The 24,708-nt window shown below is 42.9% G+C and overlaps 1 protein-coding gene across 1 annotated transcript in view; it reads right to left on the bottom strand.

Moving 5' to 3' along the window:
* The window catches only part of vangl1 (VANGL planar cell polarity protein 1), a 56,729-nt gene extending 32,767 nt beyond the window's left edge, over nucleotides 1–23,962 (bottom strand). Inside the window, exons 1-3 of the mRNA XM_017432781.3 lie at nucleotides 23,803–23,962; nucleotides 11,825–12,097; nucleotides 1,448–1,574 (exon numbers count right to left, since the gene is read on the bottom strand). Of these exons, the coding sequence (XP_017288270.1) occupies nucleotides 1,448–1,574; nucleotides 11,825–11,895 (198 nt within the window). The 5' untranslated portion in view covers nucleotides 11,896–12,097; nucleotides 23,803–23,962. The remainder of the gene's footprint in view (nucleotides 1–1,447; nucleotides 1,575–11,824; nucleotides 12,098–23,802) is intronic.
* Between the last annotated feature and the right edge of the window lie 746 nt (nucleotides 23,963–24,708).

Raw genomic sequence — 24,708 nt, 5'->3', positions numbered from 1 at the left:
CACGCTGCATTGTCAGAAGAAAAGACAATTTCTCTTGTTTTCAGACCAATGGGAAAGACAAATTTGTCTTTAACAATCTTTATATCAGGAGGTGTTTCGGTAAAAAAGGAACAGTTATTAAAATGTAGTCGAAACAGAAAATTGAACAGCAATCACTGAAATTACAAGTCATTTCCAGCATTAATAGGAGCTCAAACACAGTTGTTGAACCTGACTGAAGACATGGGATGAGCTAATTTTAATTTAAAGACATAAGTGGTTCCACTTATTCTAAGGACCACATCAAACTTAAGGAAACTGCTTGGGTCTTGCTCATTGTTTCCCACAGTTGCTAATGCTTGACTGAGAACTTGTATTCCTCAAGTGCTGCCGTGAATTTCACGTCTTAACACGCCAGGAAAACCAGCCCAGCTGACATGTCTTTAATCTGAATCCAAGAAACACAATGGGGCATCTGAAAATGTAGTCAGACGATACTGATTAAATAAAAACATAAAGGCCTAGCATTCGGGAAGGCATGCATATTACCCGAGAGAGAGAGAACTGAGAGACTTCGAGATTAAAACTAAAGTTATGCACAATCTCATACAATACCACGTGATGTCACACTCAAAGTATGTCTTGTGAATGACTCTCAGCTACTACCACACCAAATTTTAGCTCAATACCTGTAAAACTGCCTGCATTCTAGCCATTTTTGTGTTTGGTAAGGCCAGCTGCCTGAGGTGGCCATTTTACTTCAAGTTGACACCAAAGATTAATGAGCTGTACATGTGCATCCAATGATTACTTTCTGCAAGTTTCATTAAAATCTGTCAAGTGGTTGAAGAGATATTTTGCTAACAGACAAACACACCTGAGCAAAAACATTATCGTAATAAAAACGCTCGTTATCTTTCAGCAGATGGTTGAAGTTATGATAATTTAAGGTGAAAATGCAAGATTCCTACCTTACATCGCTCTCTTGTCAAATAATCCATCACGTAATCCATCTTTTGATGTTTTACTTGTAGCTGTCTGAGTGAGCATGAGTTACCACAGAGGCTGCCTCCTCACTTTGCACTGATTCTTATAAGGAGTTTGCTTTTAAAACTGGTTAAAGCAAAGCTTGAGTGTCCGGTGGGGCAGCTTTTTGCATCCCGTTTCATAAATGGAAAAAAAAAAACAACCTAATCTAAACCAAAACTGGACCAGCCTTCTCTCAGCTTCTGTCCCGATGAACCAGATGGCCCGTCTCAGCTCAGGCTGATAAACACTAACATCATTCCAACTCCACTGACTGACAAATCTCTTCAAATCCTTTTCCAAATCAGACTAACCCAGTTACCCAACCAGGAGTCGCCTCGCGCCAACCTGCGGGGATCGTTATCCCAGTGAACTCGGACGTAAGAGGCTTCCGAAGCCTTCTGTCGATTTAGGGTTGTGCGTGTTGACGGTCCAGCCCTACCTGAGCCTGCTCACTTCGAGCGGTCGAGTCGCCCAGCAGCGGCTCCGCCGGCGGCGTGTTGATGGTGACGGACTTTTCGGAGCGGCTGTCTTTGCTGCGAGATTTGTGGCGGTCCCGGCTTCGCTCGCTGGAAGACAAAAAAAAAAAAAGAATACCATCAACGGTACATGGGACACTGTCAGAAAATTATCAGAGTAATCAAATCCTAAGCATACATTCCCCTCACACAACAGTCCTGAATGCATGTGTTTAGACGAGGTTTTCACAAAGGATTCACCTGTGACCTTGGCCGTTGAAATCAATAGGGATCAACCCTGACCCAAAAGGTGTCCAGCTGGTGGCAGTGTTACAGCACAGACCAGAAACCAACCCGGTGCTAGTAGACCCTTTCCACACTAACGCATTTTACCACAGGACATCGTTGACGAGTAGCGAAACATCCAGGGATCTAAAAACATTCTCAGTTTTCTTGCGTGAATCAAAGAGGCTTTGTCTTGTCGCTTTAACTAAAAAGAAAAAAAAAAGCCTTGTTTCTAGCAAATTTCTAGAGCACTAGAACTGAAGCCATACCAATGATAAATAGTTTTTATTAAAAAACTGGTCCAAATCTACCTGAACTGATGTACCCCCATACCAACAGAGAGGCAGGCTTTGAACCATGTAAACAGAGATTTCTCCGGATTCTTAAAATCTTTTGATATTATGAACTATAGATGTCTTCTCGTTTTTTTGTTTAAGAACATTATTCTGAAATTGTTTCAGTATTTTTAAACGTTTCACAGACCAGTAAACCTCTGCCCATCTTTCACCTTATTTCCCCCCAAAATAACACAATATCTTAGTTTAAACAGTTGATAAGTTTACTATGTTCCACAGTGGACCTAATATGGGTTTATCAGATTTGCAAATGCTTACATTCTGTTTTTATGGATATAGTCACATAATGTATCAACTTTTGGGGAATTTTGGTTTTAATTTGCATGGCCTAAAGGGCTGGTCTGCAAGAAATGCAAAAAACAGTCTGCAGTCTTCCAAAAAATGGCCAAACATTGCTGCCTCACAGCTCTTTGGGCGCAAACATGATGTAGTGAGACTGCAGCTGTAAATTTGCAGGTTTTCTGCAATTCTGAGTCACCAACAAGTCTCCAACAGTCGTAATCTGGGTAAAAAGGTCCATCTGCCTCTGAGCCACCACGGGAGGTAGTCACAGTGTCAAAACGGTGGATGTGACAAAAGGTAAGCCGGCACTGCAGCTCTATGGTGATGTCGTGATCAGAGACAGATGACTGTAGGTTTCTGAATGAGAGAACACATTTTCCTATGTTCCTACAATCCTAGCTTCAGTTTTGAAAGTTCACATTATTGAAAGTGGCTGGCTTGATTGGCGGTTTACAAATGGCCAGAAGCAGCCTAATAGGCGGCTCAATTTTGGATTCTCAGAGTCCAGCGACATGCCGGAAGCACCATAAATCCCACGTGAACTCTGGCTGACATCGACCTCGTCCCTCCCCGTGCTGTCTGTGTCATCTGCAACATATGAGCTCCGTTAGCTGGACCGAGACCCCCGCCATTACGGCTCTAATCCTGCGTGGAGCGTGAACGGCAGGTAACCCCCCTCCCACCAACCTCCGCCCAATATCCCCGTCGCCACATGGCGCAATTCCAACTCAGCGGTTCCATTACCAGAGAAAAGCTCAGCTAATCCCCCAGCCGTTTCCTTCCCCCTGCGGCTCGAACATAAAGAATGTTATCGTTAGAGCAGAACACACAGCTAAAAGTCACCTTTAGTTCTTACGGTCAGAGAGTAAATGAAATAAAATCCTGCCACAGATAAATAGGATCTGCTGTCTGTAAATAGCAACTTTAAATGAAAGACTCAAAAGGAGTCATGAGAACTGCTTTAACACAATTCCTAACCATAGAGGAAATCCTGTCTGCAGAGGTAATGGAGGAAACTCTGTGATTGACAGCCGTGGAATTAGAACAACCTCACAGAAATGCTTCGGATCTGACTGCAGGGTGTTCACCAGCCTCCCTTCCGCCTCTATTCTCGTACTTCCTTTTAAACGTGGACTTGATTTCCTGCAGAAAATCTCGGAGCCTATTGTTCCTGCGCGCAGAAAAAAACTATAGCCCGCAGCTGCCTCTTTCACCGACAGTCTGACATATTCTTATCGAATAAATCCAGGCGATTAGGAGCTTGATGGAAGACTTTAAATGTGTTCCCACTATTATTACTGCTTTAAATAATATTACCACTGTCCTAATCACTGTAGAGATGGTTATTCCAGCAGGAGAGATCATCAGTCAAGTACTGGCACTTATTATGGTAATTAATTGTCGCTGGAGAGGAGGGAGGAGGGGAACGGAGCAGCAGAGCTCATGAAGCCGTGATCGTACTTCAGAGTCTTCTTCGAAACTGCAAGCGGCTCTGGAGCGAAGGTGAGGGGAAAGCAGCAGGTGTGGAGAATCAGAAGCAGGTTGTAGTTTTAAAAGGAAACTCATTGGGTGTTTGGGATAAAAGCTTCCTGTTATTGAGAGCTGGCAGTATGTGTCGCATCTCTGAACAGCAAGAAACGAACCAAAACACTTTTAAAGAAATTTTAAAGATTGCAGGTAAAGCTCCAACATAACTTTGCAATAATCTAAATTTTAGTATTGAAATTGTTTAAATGTTAAAGCAGCTGGCTCATTACAGTCACCATGGTAACCACATGCCTGCGTCTCTCACTCCCTGACCACAAACCACAAAAGGCAGATAGAAACAGACTGAAAAGCAAGCCTCAAACAAACAGTGGTTATGCAAAAACTATAAGTCAGAGTTTCTTAAAGTGTGAGCGGCAGACGACTCTTATAGTCACACATGTGAATTTTTATGTTTTTACAATGTTTTATGTAAGAGATGTGACAAGATAAAAAGAGTTAGAAGACAAAAATGCCTACGTTGTGATGTATGTTTTCTACATGTACCAAAAAGAGTTGTGGGAGTATGAAGAGTTTGCGAAAGGTTTAAAGATTTTAGACGATTCAAGTTGGTGTGTGACATCAGTTCCACATTTTAAAGAGAAAATCATAAAACTCAAACTGTGATTGTGTAAAAATGGTAAACTATATAAAAAATATGAGCTCAGTCATGTGAAGTCCAACTGTCTGTGACCCGCCTAAACTTTCTACTATGTTGTCTGAGCTGTAGAGGTAAAAAAGAGGGCTGGGTTTCCTCATCTGGTTCGCCAAAAGCCTACAGATTTCTGTTGTAGTTTTGGTTCAGTTTTCTTTTTAAATTTTGTCTACGCTGTACAACGCACTGATACGAAAAGTCAGAGAACACTATTCCTAATCGACCTGCACAGTCTGATGTATAATTTGAATGTTTTATTTTAAAGATGTAGAGAAATGCGAGACACAGGACAAACGTTTTAATGGGATAGTTTATGCACCGGCACTTTTGATATGCAAGTCAGAGGTAAAAGAGGTATGAAAGACAAGAGGTGACCGTTAGCAATTTTATTTATGTCCTGAAAAAGGTTTCTCATAAACAAATAATAAATAACTAAACTGATCTTTTGGGGTATGTTGACAAAGAAAGGAGGCGCCGTTTTCATTGAAGGTACAATAAACCATAAAAATAACAAAAAAGAACCCCCTGGGAACCTGGAAGTTGAAGCCAGAATAAGACCAGCCTCCCCCTGGACTTATTCCCAGAACAAGTTTTAGGTCCTGCCCCCTCCATGTAAACAAACGGGACCCCCATGTGACCCTGACCCTATGACTGGGTGCGGGGTAGTAGGCAGGACTTAAAGCTCCACACCAGTATTCCAAAAATACAACATAATAATCCATAAGCTAGATCCCATGGCTTCAATTCTCAACAACGTAGGACAGGAGGGATGTTAAGTCTACTTTATTTGTTTATTTTTTTAGGGTGGATGATAGGTACAAGACCACAGCTTCCAAGATAAAATGCCTGATTAGTCATTTAACTGATTGATTATTCAATATAAACCTCGATTACTGAAGTACTTGATAGCTGCAGTCCAACTTGACTAGAGTTAAAGAGGGGCTCTTCTTTACAGAAGAACCACAGTGTGGGTTTTCATCCTCCCACAGCAAGCTAATACGATGATCAAACTGTGGAAACACACACACACACACAACATCCCACATCCTCTTCCTGCCTCATTAGCATGCAGCCGGCTGGTTGGTATCCCAACAGTGTGCTGCGCTATGATTTGATTAATGGAATCTGACTTCCTGTGTGAATCGCTGAAATGGGTACGGCTTTCTGGAACGGTTACAATGGAACAAGGAGGAGGGTCTCGGTGAGGGCAGAACGACCTGGCAAACCGAGGCCGAGTCCTGACAGTTCGGCTCTGGAAGTACCACTTCCTGCCAACACCTGAGGTCGGCTGTGATCACATTCTCCACCTGACGCAGAAAAAGGCAATAGATAGAACGATAATGAAGAAACACGGCCAACGAAGGTGGCACGCCAGGCTATCTGTGGACTAATTTGTCCTCTCATTGGCTGGCACAGTATTCGAGACACCTGTGTGACCCAGAACTTATGTCAGTGCAGGTATCTGAGCCAGAGCACTGGTGGACGCCGTCCAACGCCAAGTAAAGACTGAGCGACTACAAAACAGTTGAGAAATTAGGTACTTTGTGAATGATAAAACTGTTTTTTAAGAAAGTTTTCTATGTTTATTTGTTCATACGGACTGGGCTTCTACAGATGATGCAATCAGATTTTTACCCGACACAATTTATAAGCAAAAATGTATTAAATAAAAACATAATAACACAATTTGTACAACATCATGCACAAGACAACCAACAAATGTGAGCCTTTAGAACGAACAAGGACTCATGCAGGAGCATTTTAGTCGGTAAACTACGCCCCTTAACTTGGTAAAGAGATATCACAAGGTCAAAGAGAAGCTGGTCAAATTTTGGCTCAGATTTGGACTGATTTCACCCCAGTCAGAGAGTTTCCTGTCCAATCAACACTTCTAATTAGTAAGGCCTACCGTCAAACAAGAGACCATTTGAAAACCAAAGAACTCTCCACACAGGCCAGAGACAAAGTTGTGGAGGAGTTCAGAGCTGGGGTATTAAAAAAAAAACAAAAACAAAACCGAACATCCCACGTCATTACATCTATTAGAAATGGTAAAGAAGCCTGACAAGAGAGGGTTGTCCTCCCAAACTTACAAAACGGGTAAGGATGGTATTAATCAGAGAAACATCCAGGAGGCCAAATATAACCTTGATGGAGCTGGCAGCTCTTCTGGGATGGATCTGTCTATAAGACCCCTGTTCAGAGATTTATGGAAAAGTGGCACAAAGATTTTAAAAAAGCTAGATTGTTCGGAATTTCTTCACCAAACATGTGGAACAAGAGTAAAACTGCACTTTTATGCCATCGAGGACAACAATCTGCTTCAAATCTACCACCTCTCACCAGGCTGAGAACACCATCTCTACAGTGAAGCATGGTGGTAGCAGAAAATGCTGTGGGGATGTTTTTCCCCATCAGCAGGGACTGGGAAACTGGTCAGAGTTGAAGAAAAGACAGAGAAATTCTTGAGGGAAACCTGCTGGAGTCTTTCAGACATTTGAGACTGAGACAGAGGGTCATCTTCCAGCAGGACACTGACCCTAAACGCACCGCCGAGACGTCCTGAAGTGGTCCAGTCAAAGCCCACACCTCAATCCAACTGGGAATCTCTGGTTTGATATAAAGAATGCTGGACAGAAGCAGCACCCATCCAAGCAGAAGGAACAGGAGCAGTTTGGTCATGAGGAACGGACTAAAACTCATCAAGACGCCCCTGAAAGACTTGCTGCTGAAACTGCTGCAAAAGGTGGCTCTACAAAGTATGAACTTTGAAGCAATTATCAGTTATAACCACATCAAAAGTCCAATTTAATTTCAAACTGTACAGCAAAAAAAACTTTAAAAAAATCACCAAGGGGAGTGAACATTTTTGCAACCCACTATAAGACCTGCTTCTTGGAGAAAGAACAACCAATCAACCACACAAACCTGGTTCCTCTGGAAAAGCAACTCAGTTCTATAAAAATAACTTGTTTCTTGTGAAAAACAGACCACTTTTAGACCCTTAAACACCAACCCTAAGGCAGATGAGGTACAGTGGAGAATTAGGGGCCTTGTGTTTAAGCATTCTTGACACAAGCATGTATGACGTGGCACTAAGGCCCGGACAGGTCAGACTGCAGAGCAACGTGTTTTTTTTAAGACTGGTGGCTTAAATCATTCTAAAAAGCAATTATTAAGTAACGGCCAGAAGCAAAGTCCTTACAAATGGAGAACTGCAGCTAACAGGGGAAGTCTAGTGTTTACATACTTTCTTTCAGGTTTTTGCAATGATAAAATCAGTGAAACCCAACACATCCTGTGGAATTTCCACATCACACGCTTACAGTAGAAATTTTTTTATATTAGTTTCACTTGAAACCAATTTAGCCGACAGAAAGAAATACATTTGCAACTTTTAAAAGCAGGGTCATCCAAGGGCCTCTATATTGCATTACAACTGCAAATAAATCATGCATCTAGCGCCAAATAAACGTTATGTATCTGTGTATCATGTTCGTTTGCCTGTTGGAATAAATTCTCATTAAACATTCAGTGGATATTATTGAAACTCTCAGAAAATAATCATTTGATGTACAACTACAACTAATTAACTTTTAAGTTCAACTTGACTCAAGGTGGACGCCACAGTCAACTGACCTTAGCAAAGAAAACAAGAGAACCGCCAACGGTATATAATATGCCCTTTGGTAGGTACAATCTAGGGAACAAAGGGTCTGACATTTCTATGTTAGATGGATGTGAAGCTAGAGCAATCTTTGACCCTGAAATCAATAGAGATCATCGCTGACCCATGAAGTGTCCAGCTGTGCAGTTTCACAATCCTACGTTACATGACTGCAAAGCACAGACAAGGTTATCACAAAGGGGTATTTTGTGACCTTGACCTTTGACCCGGTGACCTTGAAATCAACAGGTATCATCCTTGACATGAGGTGTCCAGCTGTACAGTTTGACATTTCCATGTCAAATGGTTATCAATTTAGAGCTCAGACAAGAAATTGTCCACAGACAAACAGACAGCTGGACAGCGCCATACCATAATATGTCCCGTCTTACAACAATCAATGTTACATACTGAGCTACAATTTGGCGTGGTAGGAGCTGAGAGTCAAATCCAATAAATACTCTAAGACCTAAAACAACACGCAAAATCTTGACATATCCAGACTAAAGTTGTTTTCTGGATTTGACCTAAAAAGGTTAAATATCCATCATTTCTCAACATCTTTTTTAAAAACTCTGGCAAAGGAAGGCGGCGGACAACATGGAGTCCTTCAAGGTATGCTAGGCCTTCAATTTGTCTATGAAATTAGGAGCCAGTCAGTGGTTGTGACACATGTGACAGGAGCAGAGGGGGCCGAAATGTTCCTTTGCAGTTTGTTTGAAAACAGCAGAAAATGTCATCTCCCTTCTCGTCCAAGGAGCTTTCTCAGTTCGAACGGATAAGACCCAAACGTTTCAACTGCAGTGAGCAGAACTCACACGCAAACCCCTCTCCCTCCCCTCCCTTCTGAGGTCCGTCGGAGCTACAAGGTCTTTGAGGAATGCAAGTGGCATGCCTGTACACCCTCAGAGTGCAGTGAGCGATCCATCTGAAGGGGTGGGGAGGGTGGCGGAAACCACAGATGAGAGGGTTAGAACGAACGAGCTGCGTTTACATCGCAACCCCCACATGGGAGTAAAAAAAAAAAAAAAAAAAAATCGGATGAGTAGGATGAAGAGGAGGGGAAATAGATAAAGAAGGCAGGCGTGAAGCGGACACAAAAGTAAAAGGAGTACCACGGTGACTGAAAAGAGTTGATAACATGAGAGGTTCTTAAAACGGCAACAGGTGGCAGCGAGAGCAGGAGAGGCACGGGAAAACCGAGAGAGATATATGTTGAACAAGCCGACAGGGGCTGTCAGTTTGCCGGGGGAGGGAGGGAGGGAGGGGCTGTTGTGGAACAGGATCCAGCTCTCCGATGACCCAACTCTTCATCTCCTCTCAGGCTCTTGGCGTATCCGCAGAGCCATCAGTTAGCGTAGCCTCTTCAGCACCTGCCTCCTGCCGCCTTCCTGAAGCCTGTCGGCCTCAACCACTCCACTGCTGACAGACTAATGCACCGACATGAGCTGGGGGGGGCTCCACTCACGCTGGGCCCACAGGGGGGACAGAACGGGGTAGAGTCATGGAGGCGGATCCATCTGAGAACACTCAAGCCCTGTCCTCACTAACATGAATGTTTTGAATCTGTGTATGGTTCGTTCTTTGTTTTTTTCGTTTCAAAATAAAATTGCAAAAACAAAACAAGCATGTGTTTTTTTGTTTGACGAAATTAGAAAAACGGCAATTGCAAAAATAAAAAAAATGTACTGATTTAATGACTTACTTGGAATATTAAAGAAATCTTGTTGACAGTAAGATCATCAGCTCTCAATGAAATGCGTCGATTCCCTCTAAATAAGACAAACGGATCCATTTTTAAACTGGTAGATTCTGAAGTGCTAACTGAAAAAGTTCTTCTTCTTCTCGTGGATTTTAATGGCGGTTGGCAAGAAACTGAAGGTGTACATTACCGCCACCTACTGGTAACTGAAAAAGTTATGTGCCGGGAGTTCAGGTCTTCATTTCCGGTTCCACCATAAAGTCCTGTTGAATTAACAACAAAGTAAAAGCTTGTCTTTGGTTTAACCATTGCAGAAAAAAAAAAAAAAAAAAAAAAACACAAAACGTACCCCTTTTTTACTTTTGCAATTGCCGTTTTTCTAATTTCGTTTAAAAAAACAAAAAAAAAACATGCTTGTTTTGTTAATGCAATTTTATTTTGAAATGAAAAAAACAAAGAACGAACCATACACGGATTGTTTTGCATTAGGGACACTTTCATTTGTGTTTGGTCGTCTTATCCAAATGAAAAGAACTGTATTTTGGGGAAGAATAAAACAAAAAAAGATTAGAAAAGAAAAGGTTTTTTAAAATGTTGCTGTTACTGAACTCACTGACAAAAAAAGTGATTTTCAGGATGGGAGGGGGAGTGAGCTGTGATGCATTCGAAGCACCTGGGAAAAGCTAAACTCAGTGAATCGGATGCAGAGGCTACAGAAAAACCTGTTACAATTTATGCACAATATTTGCGATATAGTAATTTTACATACATCACATAAAGAAAAACTTAATATATTGGATAGTGGTGTTTATTATTGTGGGATTCAGCATTCAAACAATTGTTTTCCTGTTTTTTTCTGTAAGTTTTTTTGCAATCTAACTAATTCTCCATACTTTCTGTTACTTTAGCCATTCATTTGTCAAAACCGTTCAGCTCATTCAAGGGATGTTTGCTTTATTTTTTGTAAGAAATATATTGAGAACTCTTCAGTTCCTTCAAAAATAATTTTCTCCAAAAAATCTTCTTCAGCATACTTTCTCTATTTTTTTCTCCTTATGCTTTTTTTAGCTTTCAGCCAGCCTTTTGTAGCTTTTTGCAACTTCTAGCCTTTGGTTAGCCTTTTGATACTTTCAGCTTTTAGCTAGAGTTTTACTAATATTAGTGTTTAACTGGTGTTTTGCTGCTTTTGGCTTTCAGCTCGTGTTCTGCTTACTTTCGCTTTAACAACCCAGTTTCTGTCTCTTCAGCAGATTTCAACAAGGTTATTTAGCACTCAGCGTTCACGTTACATTTTTTGCAATCAACGCAAATTCTCTGGTTATAAATATAATGATTTAAATAATAATTTTATAATAACCAGCACATCTAAACAGTAGTTTTTGAATAAAATTCCCACCTCTAGTTCCACTGGTGGGACTAAGTTGGCCATTTGCTCACCTGGCTTCTTATTAATTGGTCAGAGAAACCCAAAATATTGTTATTCCAAGGTTTTCGCTGCTAAAGGCTGAAGCACCTAATTATACTTTAATCGGGGCTTAAGCAAAATAAAGAGAAAACTGTATAATCATGTATAAGACATCTTCTGCTATGTGATTATAGAAATAGCTTAAGGCACTTTACTGAGGAAAAACAACATTCTGGCAAGATGCTGCACCTTCTCAACTCACAAACAATACTTCATGAATCATATTATCATGAATAAATAAAAGTACACTCACTTTAATAACCTATTCCTGTTAAAATAAATTACAAGGAGCACCTTTATTAATAGAACCTGGCAATTATTCAGTGACTTGGAGAGAAAAAAAGGTTTTACATCAAACGGTTCAATCGTCCGTGTGAGAGCAGACACATGAGGATCAATAATTAATGAGCGGTGTTTAGTCTTACCCGTGCCTGTGGGATCCCCGGGAGCGCCCGGAGTAGTGGGAATAGCCCGAGTAGGTGGACTCGGTATCCATGGCGACGCGGTCCTGCCGAGACAGCGGCGCTCCAGGCAACAGGGCGGCCGCTCTGCTCGACCGCTGGCAGACGCAGCGAAAACCTGGCGAGCTCTCTTACCGAGCTGCGGGGGGGATCGGTCAGGAGGCTGACGGACGCGGCGAGGCGGAGACAGCCCGGCTTGGAAGCGACCCTGCGGGCGCCCGGTGAGGGTACATCAACCTGGAGGGCGGGAGAGACAGACGAGGACATTTAAATTCAAAATGAGAAGCGTCTGGGAAGACCTGCCGACACGTGTCTGTTAGAGACTAAAAGAAGAAGAAGAAGAGGATGACACCTGACAGAGGGTAAATCAGGCATTCTTGTCAGGCTTTTTCATCACATCTATTTATTCCCCCAGTGTGAAGAGCGCTCAGATGTGCCCGTGTTGCTGCGCAGCTGCATCACAATCAGTAATCCAAGCTCTCGAACCTGCACGGTGACAGCAGCTTTCAAAGAGGTTACACTCCAGCTGAGAGTTCCCGAGAAAAGAAACACTTCAGTCCTGAAAAGGCAAATTGCTCTCATTCCCATCTGGCTGGAAATGATTGTTCTGAAGTTGCGATCCGTCTCCGACGCACAGAAAAACCATTTCCGCTGAACACTAACAAGCTTTAAGATGCGTACGGCTGAGAAACAGAGAAGTTTAATGACACAGTTTGGGAGCCAGATCTAATACATGTCCTTGCCGCTCATGATGTCCTGTAACATGCCTCACTTTGAATTCATATTAGTAATTAATAATTCTACCTTTGACGATTCAACTCCATCCCACCAAATCCCATCCTGCTTCCAAAGTCCCTTTCCCCATCGTAGTTTATTTTGAAAGGATTAAGTGGAAACTATGGTCACAGGTGAGCTCAGCTTTACTGCCAGAATACAGGCACCCCCCCTCCACATTGATCCTCTAGACCACACGTGTCAAACTCAAGGCCCGCGGGCCAGATCCGGCCCTCTGTAACATTTCATCCGGCCCCCAAGATAACGTTTAGATTTCATTAGGTCCGGCCCTCCAGTCTGGGACAGATTCTTATTTTGCTTAAAAAAACTGAGCCTAAATAGTGAAGTTTTCTCCTGACGGTGACTTAGAAGCCAACAATATATAGTTTTAATTTCTGTATGATCAAGTTTTTGTGGATGGCTTTTTTAAAAATCTGTTTCAATGTTAAAAAATTATTTAAAAAGCTGAGTGAGGCATTAGAAATGACTGCTAATGATGTGCTTTTTGAAGTTTGATCTATTTGTCTGTGTTCATTAAAGTATGTTTGCTCTAAATTCTGTATAATCTGTAACTGGGAAAAGGTCATTGATATTTCTATATGAATGTTTTGACATAATACATCTAAAACCAAGGTTAATTTATGTAATTTTTAATAAATATGGATCGTGATTGGCCCTTGGCTAGGACCAATTTTTAATTTTGGCCCTCATACGTCACTGGGTTTGACACCCCTGCTCTAGACTGAGTGGAAATAAAAGACTAAAGATCCTTGTGCAGTAGAAATCAACCTGCTGCTGTTATGACTCTGATTTTCAGGGTTTCAGGTAAGAACCTTTTCTCAACAGAGATGATGTCATTTCAGGTATGATGCATTCTTCTGACCAGATAGAAAGAAAAATAAAACTAATCTGCACTCCTAAAACTTGTTCTGCTCACCGGGGTGTGACGGTTGGAGAACAGTTCGTGACTCAAAACTGAAAGAAAACTGAAAGAAAAAATGTTTTAGTTGACGTTTCATGGATATCTGAGCCTTGGATGTTTTCTGTCAATGAAGAGCTCTGTGCAGCTCAAAATACAGCTAAACCAAGAATGGCTTGAGACTGGTTTGGGATGCCAGAAACAAAATTGAGCAGGATTAAAAAACGGGTTCAAGAGACCTGGAACAAAACTGAGAAGTTTTCGAGGCTGATTGAAGACAGTCGGAACAAAAGTGGCTGCGACTGTTGAAGCCTAGTTGGCGACTGAAAATAAAAACTGAAAGAAAATCGGCAAATTTTCACAGCTATCTTCATCAAGACGCTCCTGACAAAACTGAGAAGAGTTCAAGACAAGTTCTTCACCCAAAACAAAACTGAGAAGTGCTTGGGACTGATTCAAGACACTTGAGACAACGCTGAGAAGGGTTTAAGATTGTTTTTAGACACCGACGACATGAGCCCATTCCCATTAGCAGCTACACAATTAGAGCATTCTTCCTCTCCTTTTTCGATTCATTCGTCCTCATTGTGCATTTATACCTGGTGTAATTAATCAATCCCTCCAGGATTTCACGGGCATTTTTTGTAATTGTTGCGGGCTAAATTGCCTGATTTCGCGGGGCATTTTCCTAAAAGTTGCGATTTTTTTTTTTTACTAAAATCAATAAAAAACATAACTTTTAATATATAAACCAAAAATACTTACTAGTTTTGTAAGATAATTACCAACAAACATTGACTTGATCAAAAGGTGCTTTATTTGAGAACTTTGATAGCTTGTAAACTGACATTCATGACCATTTCTGGATTGTCCCTCGTCTGCAGCTCTCCTCACATGTTTTGCAGACACAAAGTGTTTGTCGATGTGTTTATGTTTGATGGCTACACTGCAGGACGTGCAAAACAGCTTCCCCCCACTCTGAATCACTTTAGAAACAATAAATATTGGGTTAAAGTTGCGGTGTTTTGGGCAAAGTTGCAAAAAGTTGCGATTTTGTAGGGTTTGCTTGATTTTGCGTTAATAGTTGCGATCGCAACATCGCGAAATCCTGGAGGGTCTGATTAATACTCAACAACTGGAACCATGACCAAATAAAGCATTTACTGCTAACCACTATCAACTCTATTACTGGCCATCAGACAGCTAAGAAACAGTAAAACCCTGGACTGACTCCACGTTTTGTTCTCGTCTCTTCTTCTGAGTGCATTTAGGGCAGAATGCGAGGTGCCTAATTGAGCTCAAATGGAATCGAAACGATTAGAGGAAGTAGGCAAACGATTCATGCGCCGCTGAGCGCCGAGAAGAGGTGTCTGAGACGTTTGGTTCAGTGTCAGATTTAACAACGTATCTGGGTAAAAAGCCAAACGTGAGTCACAGGAACCTCCAGGCGACGCTTTCATGTGGAACGCACACAAACACATAATCAGAACCTCTCAAACGGCAAGAAAACACACAGGTACGGACTAAATCTAATTTCTAGCCTGGTAACATTCTGCTTCTTTGAAAGGAAAACATACCTCTGATCCCAAAAAAAACACACTCTGCCACAAAACATCTAAGGTGACCCAGTTGTGAGGAGCTGTTGTGTGTTCGCCTGTTGCCTGAATGATTGTCACACACTCCTGCAAATAATTTCAGGGTTATGTAACTGCATATTTGGATAGCCTCACTGCAATTTTGTTGTTTTTTTTGAAGTGCCTGAATCATTCTCACATGGTGACAAATCCTCTCCTCGACTGGCTCCCAGCGGTTTCTTAGCTTTGCCACCGATCCTGAGGCGGTAAAGCAGGGATGATCGTAAACGAAAAGACAGGCGGTTTGGTGATCCAAAGGCCGCTTAAAAACTCCGCTAGGTGGAAAGATGTGCTGCGGGAATATTGGTTTTAAATAATCCCTGTCAAGTGAGGTTGACATATCAGACGCATTTCCAATATCAGCGCCTGCTTTAATCCTCTTAAACCGCGGCTGGATGAGGGATTATTAGGGTTAGATGAGTGCACAGTCCAGCTTCGGTCAGAGATCAGCGATTGGCCGCTGCTAAAAGACAGAAATCAGCTCCTTTACTATCTCCAATGCGTCCCGCTTCCCGTACTAGCTAGCAGCAGCCTGGCTCTGAGGTTTTAACAGGAAGCGGCGGCGGCGTTCTCACATGTGGTTTTGGCACCTTCGCCAAACCAGAGGAAAATAGCTGAGCCCAACCGCTTCGAGTTTGCGAGCTGGCAGCTGAAGGAGGAATCCCCGACTCTGGATCGGAGAGAACCACTCCACCCCACCCGCTCGCCGGTTCTTCGTGATGATTCAGGACCCATGCTGAGCTGAGGTCCGTTTGTTCGGGTGAGAAGTAAAAACCACCAGCAGGAACCAGAGGCGAAATTCGATCACAGCAACTCAATCGGTCCGTGCACCATGTGACCAAATGACTTAAACGTCCAAATAAAACATAAAACAGGCGGTTTGTATCATTTAAAGTCAGGTTCTGAGGAATGGCTGTGAATGATAAATAGCTTACCTGTTGTAGATAGCTCTTTGTAAGGCTAAAGGGAATTATTGTTTTAAACATTATTTTACAAACTAATAGATCACTGTCAGTTTTAGATTACAGGATTATTTCTATAGAATAACAGGATTATTTGCTAGCTCAAATAGCCGCAGCAGTCGTAGCTGTAGCACTTCTGTTGCTTCCTTAGGCGCTTCCGGCGCCAGTGTACTTGTGAAGTGCAAAACTGAAACGGAGGTAAAGGTTTATGAAAAAGCATTCACAAGAACCTCTAAAGCAGCCACGAGGGAGCACGAGCCAGTCCCATGGTGAGGGTTGTGTCGGGAAGAGCATCCGGAGTTAAACACTTTTACTAAAACTAACATGGGAGTTCATCAACAACGCCATACCGGATCGGTCGAGGCCCGGGTTAACAGCGGCTGCCACCGGTGCTGTTGACGAACCTTTTACTGACTGGTGCTTCAGATTGTACGGCATGAAGGGTTGCAAAGTTTGCAAATATCCGGTTCATTTCTAGAAACTTCCCACAAGAAGTTAAGCTGGGGAATTTCGGAAATATCCCAAACTGGAAACACTTTCTTTTAACAAACTGTATCCTGTTCAAACTAAAATATGAACATTTTGTTTTGCTGTAGGCAGATAATTGAGTTTGACCCAGAGTTTATAAAAGTAATATCGTGTCACAAACACACTTTTAGAAAATGCTGGATTCTGAACATTTTTTTGTTCTTTTTGTTCATGTGCACAACTCGGAACAAGAATATCCACATTTTATTTTCCATACTTTTTTATTCTATGTTCCAATAATCCCTGTTAAGAACCAATTTTCAATATTTTAGAGTCAATGTTTGTGTTCAGAATTTTGCAACCCTAACTGTATGTGACTGTAATGTTTAGGCCTGTCACGATGACAAATTTTGCTGGACGATTAATTGTCTCAGAAATTATTGCGATAAACGATAACATCGCTTGGAAGCCATTTTAAACTAATGTAATGATAATAACATAATAGTGCGAGTGCATCCTCTCAAAGGTTAATAAAGTTTACTTTCAAAAGAACACTTAACACTGGAACTGGAACACAAAATAAACAAAACAACCGAAAACAAAAATAAAATGGACTCTCAGCCTCCGTTCACAAAGAATGCTCTTGAATAAAAACAACAAAAAACGGAAATAAAACCTACATTCAACCAAAACAGTATGGATTGCGAAGACTAAACTAAACTGCCCTTCAAAAAGTTATAATCATTAGTTTCATAAAGAGAAGAAAGACAAAACTGCCAACAGCCAAATGGCTAGCTACCTGACGCCATAGGCCACGCCCCCCTTACGCTAAGACAAAGGGAGTGGGTCAGTGAAGAGCACAGTTCAACAATGTAAAGGTTGATAAACAGTTTTCAGACTTCAGTCAGGCTAGCCGTCATGAGCTCATGTAAAGAGCTACCTACGACAGGTAAGATATTAACTGATCATGCCGGTTCCACAGAACCCCCTTTCAACCGATCTTAAGTCTCCCCTTCAGTCGTAGAGGTAACATGACACTCGCTGGCCGCGCAAACAGAAGAAAAAGAAAAATTTTTCTTTCTTTCATTCTGAAGAAAAACAACACCGGAGCCACGAGCCGTCGGCTGTCAGCCAGCGCAAACAAACGCAGCGCCGCTCGGCTTCACGTTTCACTCCCCCCCCCGTCTAATACAAGCAGCTGGCAGGAATTGGTTATCGACAGCTCGAGCGAGTGCACGCTAACGTCCCCGCACCGGCGTGCAGGTTCTGGCAGGACAGCAGAAACTTCAGTCAGACGGCGCTCGTCGATCCTGGAGAGGATCCAAACCTAAACTTCCAGGAAGTTGTTCGCTTTTGATTTGAGCAATTCTTTGCTGTTTGGGCGAAGGTTTGTAAAAAAGACCGACAATTTATGATTAAGAAGACGACATTACAGAAGGAATATAGGATGATTTTTTTTACCATCTGTTAGCAAAATATTTCATGAACCACTGGACGGATTTTACTGAAACTCTCGGAAAGTGATCGCTGGATGTACGTCTACAACCGATTACTTTTTGGAATTGACCCCATTCAAGATGGCCGCCACAGCTAGACAACTTTACCAAACACAAAAATGACAAAAACTTGGGTTGATAGTAGCTGAGACTGATGCCCAAAGCAGACTCTGAGCGCTAACAGATTGTGCAAGATCTTTCTTTAACACTTTGCCATGAACTACTAGAGTCGACTCTGTCTGTCTGTTAGCAAAATATCTCGTGAAACTCTGGACGGACATTAATAAAACTTTTAGAACATAATCATTGAATGTTTATCTACAACTTATTAAATTTTGGAGTCATCCTAATTCAAGGTGGCTGTCACAACCAGTTGACTTTAGTTAACACAAAAATGACAATAAATGAGTTGATTTTACAAATATTGAGCTAAAACCTAATGTGGTAGTAGCTGAGAGTGATTCTCAAACACTTGCGTAACATCACCTTCAAGATTTGGCCAAAAAGGCTATTTGTGCAAGCGCCTTCAGGATTGCCCAATTGCCCAAACGCGCCGGCGCTAAAAAAAAAAAAAGCTCCCCGCTAACTTCGCCTTACATCTGCCTGCGAGCGCTCCAGCTCGAGCTGATTAGGACTAATTTATGAGCCTGACCTGCCGAGGCCGCTCGGGGAACCTCCGGAAGGCGCATAGCTCGGTCGCAACCTCCCGGACTCGCTGACCCCATGGAGGCAACCAGGAGATGAAGACACTGGTGTGTGTGTGTGTGTGTGTGTGTGCGTGCGTGTGTGTGTGTGTGTGGGGTCACATGATCAGAAGCTACAGGACCAACAAGCTGACCTGCTCCTAAAGGCTCGTCGAGGGAGTGGGCAAAGGAGCAAAAACACATCCTCCAGATTTCTTTGTAAAAACAGCAGCAAACTGAGCAATAAATAAACCACAGGATGAGATTTATTTGGGATTGAGATTTAGATTTGTTAACTATGATTACTATAAGAACTGACAGAGCTTCAGCCAATTTGGTTAAGCCCTGAAAATAACGTTGCGTAAAAATCACAAGATCTCATGCGATCTGCTAGCGCTCAGACTTGGACTAGCTGCGGCAGCCATCTTGAATTGGGTTGCCTTCAAAATTTAATGAGTTGCAGATGTACATCCAGTGGTTACTTTCTGATGGTTTTATGGAAATCAATCCAGTGGTTCGTCAGATATTTTGCTAACAGACAGACAAAGTCGACTCCAATAGTTAACGCAACGGTTTAAACAAACATCTGGTGTGATCAGTTAGCACTCAACAGTACATGTTGGGCATACTCTCGGCTACTACCACACCAAATCTCAGCCCAATATCTGTAAACCTGACACAGTTGTAGTCATTTATGTGTTTTCTAAGGGTAGCTGGCTGTGGCAGCCATATTGTATTGGTTTGACTCTGAAAGGTGATCAGTTGTAGATGTACATTCAGTGATTACTTTCTGAGAGTTTCATTACAACCCATGCAGAGGTTCCTGTGATATTTTGCTAACAGACAGACAGCCACAAGCATGCTGCACGTTCCCTGTTCTCACCCCCATCGCGCCGCCTCCATCATCAGCAGGATCGCGCCGTACAACAGACAAACCAGCACGGGCAGAGACGATGCTCTCACTTCTGTCAGGAAGAAGGTGGCGGCGGCGGTCAGGAGGCATGCCAGGACAAGCCGCGACCCGGTCACATGCTCTCGGTGACGCCGCCTGTGACGGAGATAGCGAGGATGGGTAATTCTATGGAATCCAGTCGCCGTCCTCGGGTGTCGTCGGATTGCGGCCCACAGAGAAGACCCTTTAAAGCCCTTTATGACCAACTGCCTCTGTTCTTTACCGAGCACCTGCGCTGGCAAAGAGTCGCCACGTTCTGTGGTTCTCCTGGGTTCTGGACTGCAGCTGCTGCAGCACACTTTCAGCTACTTCCACCAGCAAAACCTTCGGCTCGTTCAGAAAATTACAGCTATGACTTTGTGCTCTGTTACTGTTACACGTTTTGAAAACTTTGTTTCCTTGTTTCCCCCTCACTGAAATCAACGGAGAACTCTTCAAATACTTAAAAAAAACTTTGCACCTTTTAAAATCCACTTTAGCAAACTAGCTTCATTTGCCCCCTTTAGCCTGTTTTGCTCATTTCAGCTATTAGCTACTGCTAATAGCTTTGAGTTACTGTTCTGTTAGTTTTAGCTTTAAGTTGCTGTTCTGATCATTTTTGCTTTTAGCTAGTGTTTTGCTATGTTTAGCTTTAAGTTTCAGTTTTGTTAGTTTAAGTTTCTGTTTTGCTAATTTTGGATTCTGGTTAGCATTTTGCCGGTTTAAGCTTCTAGCTACCATTTTGCTGCTCTTACTTTTTAGCCTCTGCTTTGTTTATTTTAGCTTTTAGCTACTGTTTTGTTTGTTTTAGCTGCTGTTATCCTACTCTCTCCTACACTGATTTTCACTTAGAACTATTATTCTGCAAATGTTGGCTTTATTAGCCGTGTTGTTCGTTTAAGCTTTTAGCCACTGTTCTTCTAATCTTAGCTTTTAGCTACTGTTCTGTTAATCCTTGCTTTTTGCTACTGTTTTGTTGGTCTGAGCTTTTAGCTACTGTACTATTAGTTTTAGCTTTTAGAAACTATTCTAATAATTTTTGTTTTTAGATACTGTTTTGCTTTTTTAACGACTGTTTCGCTGGTCTTTAGCTCGTTTTAGATTTTGGCTACAGTCTTGCTCATTTTAGCTGTCGCTCTGATTACTTTAGCTTTCAGCTTCTTCGACACATTTCACTCACGCTGCATTCTCACAAGCCCTCCAGTATCTGCAGCTCCAGATCTCCCCATCGCACCGTTCACCTGTTGCATTTTTTTGCCTGCGGTTACTAGGCAACTACAGCCAGCCGATCCTGCCTCGGCGGTCAGTCAAATAAGCCAAATGTTGAAAACTAAAAGAACTATGGCTGTCTTATGACAACGATTTAAATAAATGACAAAGAAAGTCAGTTCCCCCCCGGCCTGTATATTAGCAAAGCTACAGACCAGTAACACAATGAGTCATGCCACTTTGTAATTAAAAAATAAAATAAAATCAATTCAGCGTATATTTTAGCTCTGCTTCCATTTGAGAGCTACAGCTCAATCAATAGTCTCGTTCCCAGCATTAAAAGTCCATCATTATAATGAGGGCCCTAAAAAATTCATGACGAGGAAATTGCTGCCGCAGTTTGATGATGATCTAATTGGTCGTATCGAGCAGCTTCTTCTCCCCCCCATACAGCAGCAGAAATGTAGGTTTTGCTTTCTGACACACATGAAACAAACAGTGTGGTTCTGATCCTTAAACAACACCGTACACCAGCTGGGATGTTGTGATGTTTCACACACACACGCACCGTCTTTGGCTCTGATTAACTGCGATTGTTGATGGAGGTAATTATTTGGGAAAAATTAATGTTGCAGCTGCTGACTCGCAGCGTGGCGAGGAAACCTTTTGGATTCCGACCACAGATTAGTGACTCGCTTTCAGACGGCTTTTGTGAGGGACCGGCAGCAGCAAGGAGACGTGCTGCCATGACCGCCAGCGTGGTCCGCATCTGGCGGCGTCTGCTGTTCTTCTCCGAGGTCCAAATCACTTGACGTCTGCTGGACTGCAGAGAGGCCCAGTATCTATATGGCCCGGATTTCTCAAAGCTCACGCAGAACAATCACACCGCCTTTGAACGACATTCTCCTGACCGTTGGGCGTCAGTCGCAAGAGTCAAATATTCACAGCTCTTGACATTTTTTTCGTCCCCTGCCAGTCGCCACGGCTGGGACTTCAAGTTCCCTTCAGCGGCTGAAGGACCCTCGAACGAACCAGAGCCTTCAGGCACAGAGACATGCGCTGCGGCTAACTCTGCTAGCCTTTACATTCAGTTCCACTGGTCCAGTTTAGCGTATCGTGGCAGTAAAGCTGAGCTGACCATAGCGTCCACTTCCTAATATTTTCAAAATAAATGACAGTGGCAGAAAAGTGCCGGGATGCTTTTGGTTGGCGTTGTGCCGTAGAAGCACCCCGAAAGACATTAGTGTGTCACTGAAAGGTGAAAAACAACTATTGGCCACGTTAATTCTTTTAACTCCCACATTTTAACTAATCTACAGCAGGTAAGATATTAATTGTTTATGCCCCCTTTTAAAGAACTCTACTTCAAAATGTCCCCAAATATCCCTATAAGCCAAAATAAAAAGTTTTTTATTTTATTTTATTTCTTAAGTTTTTTACAAGCTCCAGAACCGAACCTTGAGGATCACTATGATTATTTTGTAATGGTTGATCAATTATTAGTACGCCACAAACTGCCTGAAGAGGACAAAAGGCCCAGAGGTTGAACAAAAACAAAAAATGAGTCACACAGCTGTCAGCACACCTGTTTCTCTAACTTTCTGCCCCTTCTTTGGCGACAGTAAGCTCGCATTATTAGGTAACCTTCAACATTAGCTGAGCTCAGAAGGCCTTAGGGAAGAGTCGGTTTACTGTGTGGCGGAGGAGCACCGGAGCAGGTTTCCCCGCCCTTACGCCACCTGTGACCCGGCCAGCGGGCGAGCCGACAGGCAGGAAAGTCCCCGGTCTGACCGTGGCCTCTGGAGCCCCCGCTCCTCCACCACCACCCTCTTCCTGGCTCCCTTACCACCCTGGCCTTTCCGCTCAGCTGGTGACCAAAACAAACCACGGAACAGTTTACAAGCTGGGTTAAATGTGCTTTCAGGGGTGTTCTTTGTTTTTTCGGAAGGAGGACATTTGTCACAGTTTGAGTCCGCGTCAACTCTGCCGCCGCCGGTTTACGGTTCCCAGCTGAGCCGGTGTTGTGTCGAAATTTGTTTCCCCACCTGTCCGAGTCCACGAGACTTACAGCCACCGGGGTGTGTTTGCCTCTGGGAACTAAAATGAATACTTTTGGGCACAGAAAATTAAAAACCCTAGAATATGTGTATTTTGAATTAACGAATCAGCTGTGTGTTCAACAAATGCGTCATCCTGTTTTCCTACTGGACACAGGGGAAAATTATATTCTGCTATTAATATGCGTCCCCTTGCCCAGAATTGGACAAAGATCAAAAATATTTTTATTTATTGTGTTTTTTGGTTCAAATATAATTCCTTGGGAACTGGGGAAGCAGAGCTCGTCGGGGGAACACATTTCGACGCAACACCGGTGATCCGCTCAACCGTGGGAAGCATGAGTTAGACTTTTCCCTCCTCCCCTCCTGTCTCAGCAGCGTCTTATTAGACTTTTTTTTCTCTGTCAGAGCAGCTTTTATTTAAAATAAATAAAATAAAATGTGCCCGAACCGAGGCGGCAGGGAAGCGGACACTGACGGTGTCGGAGCTTGAACAGGTCCGGTTCACCGTCCGGGTCTCGGTCTGCGTGCTGATTCAGCCGCAGTTTGAAGGCATGCAAATGAAGTTGAAACCCTTTCATACAGGTAGACGGCAAAGGGCGTGTTCCCGAGTCTTTCCTTCGAAAACACACACACACCGAGCGAAATATAAAACAACACCCCGGGACACATGGCTACAAACAGCTTGAGAGGCTACATGTTTGTAGGATTCAAGAAATAAGACATTTAAGGCTGAGCTTCAAGTGAGTCTGCATACCAACACGAGCGTTTATGACATTTATCTCGGGCTTTACGGCAGCATAACTCACCCTTTATCGGTGGTGGAATCATTCCCGCGGCTGATAAGCTATCCAGAGGTTGTAAAGTAGTTTTCCTCGGCAGGGTACAGTAAGGGAAGCAGCCCTGGGAAGCCGGAGGAATCACCCTGGCAGTCAGGAATCTCACAGGGGGCAGAGCTTCTCCGTATGAGGAGGGCGCAGTGCGTGGACTCGCCGCCAGGGGGCGACTTCCTCCGAGGAGCCGCGCTGCAGGGCGCTCTGTGGAAAACCGCAGGGATGTGGCGGAAGCTGCAGAGATTTCAGGAGCTCATTATTTTTTTTTATTGCCCGCCACAGAAAGGCGAAAGGCGGGCGATAATAAATTTAGAAAAAAACATCCATTGAACCACTTCATAGATGTTAATGAAACTCTCAGAAAGTAATCACTGTATATCTTCAACAGATGATTCAAGATGGCCGCCACGGCTAATCGACATTGCTAACGAGCCAGCAGTAAATAACACGCCCCAGAAAAGTGTCAGATTAAATCCAAAGCATGGGTTCCCTCACAACAATCTGAAGGATTTTCACAAAGGGTTCAGCTGTGACCTTTACCTATGACCCATGACCTTGAAATCAATAGGAATCAACCTTGACCCATGAGCTGTGCAGTTTGACATTCCTATGTTAAAGGGTTATCAGTTAGAGCCTAGACAAGAACTTATCAACAGACAGACTGAGGGACAAATGGATGGACGCCGTATAAAAATGTCTTTAACTCTTCAGAGTCGACGGACGCGCCGGTGCGTCCAAGTCACATGACCGGTTTAAAACGCTCTAGCGGGAAAGATCCGCCCTCTCAGACACTTCGTTTTAATCTGTCTCGAAAGTCCAGACTTCAAGGTTTACACCAGTTTTTAAATCATCTCGATAGGCCAAGGAAAACCAGAGTTATGA

Source organism: Kryptolebias marmoratus, linkage group LG23 (assembly GCF_001649575.2).
Source record: "Kryptolebias marmoratus isolate JLee-2015 linkage group LG23, ASM164957v2, whole genome shotgun sequence".
Taxonomy (NCBI): Eukaryota; Metazoa; Chordata; class Actinopteri; order Cyprinodontiformes; family Rivulidae; genus Kryptolebias; species Kryptolebias marmoratus.
This window is presented reverse-complemented; position numbering and strand designations above follow the sequence as displayed.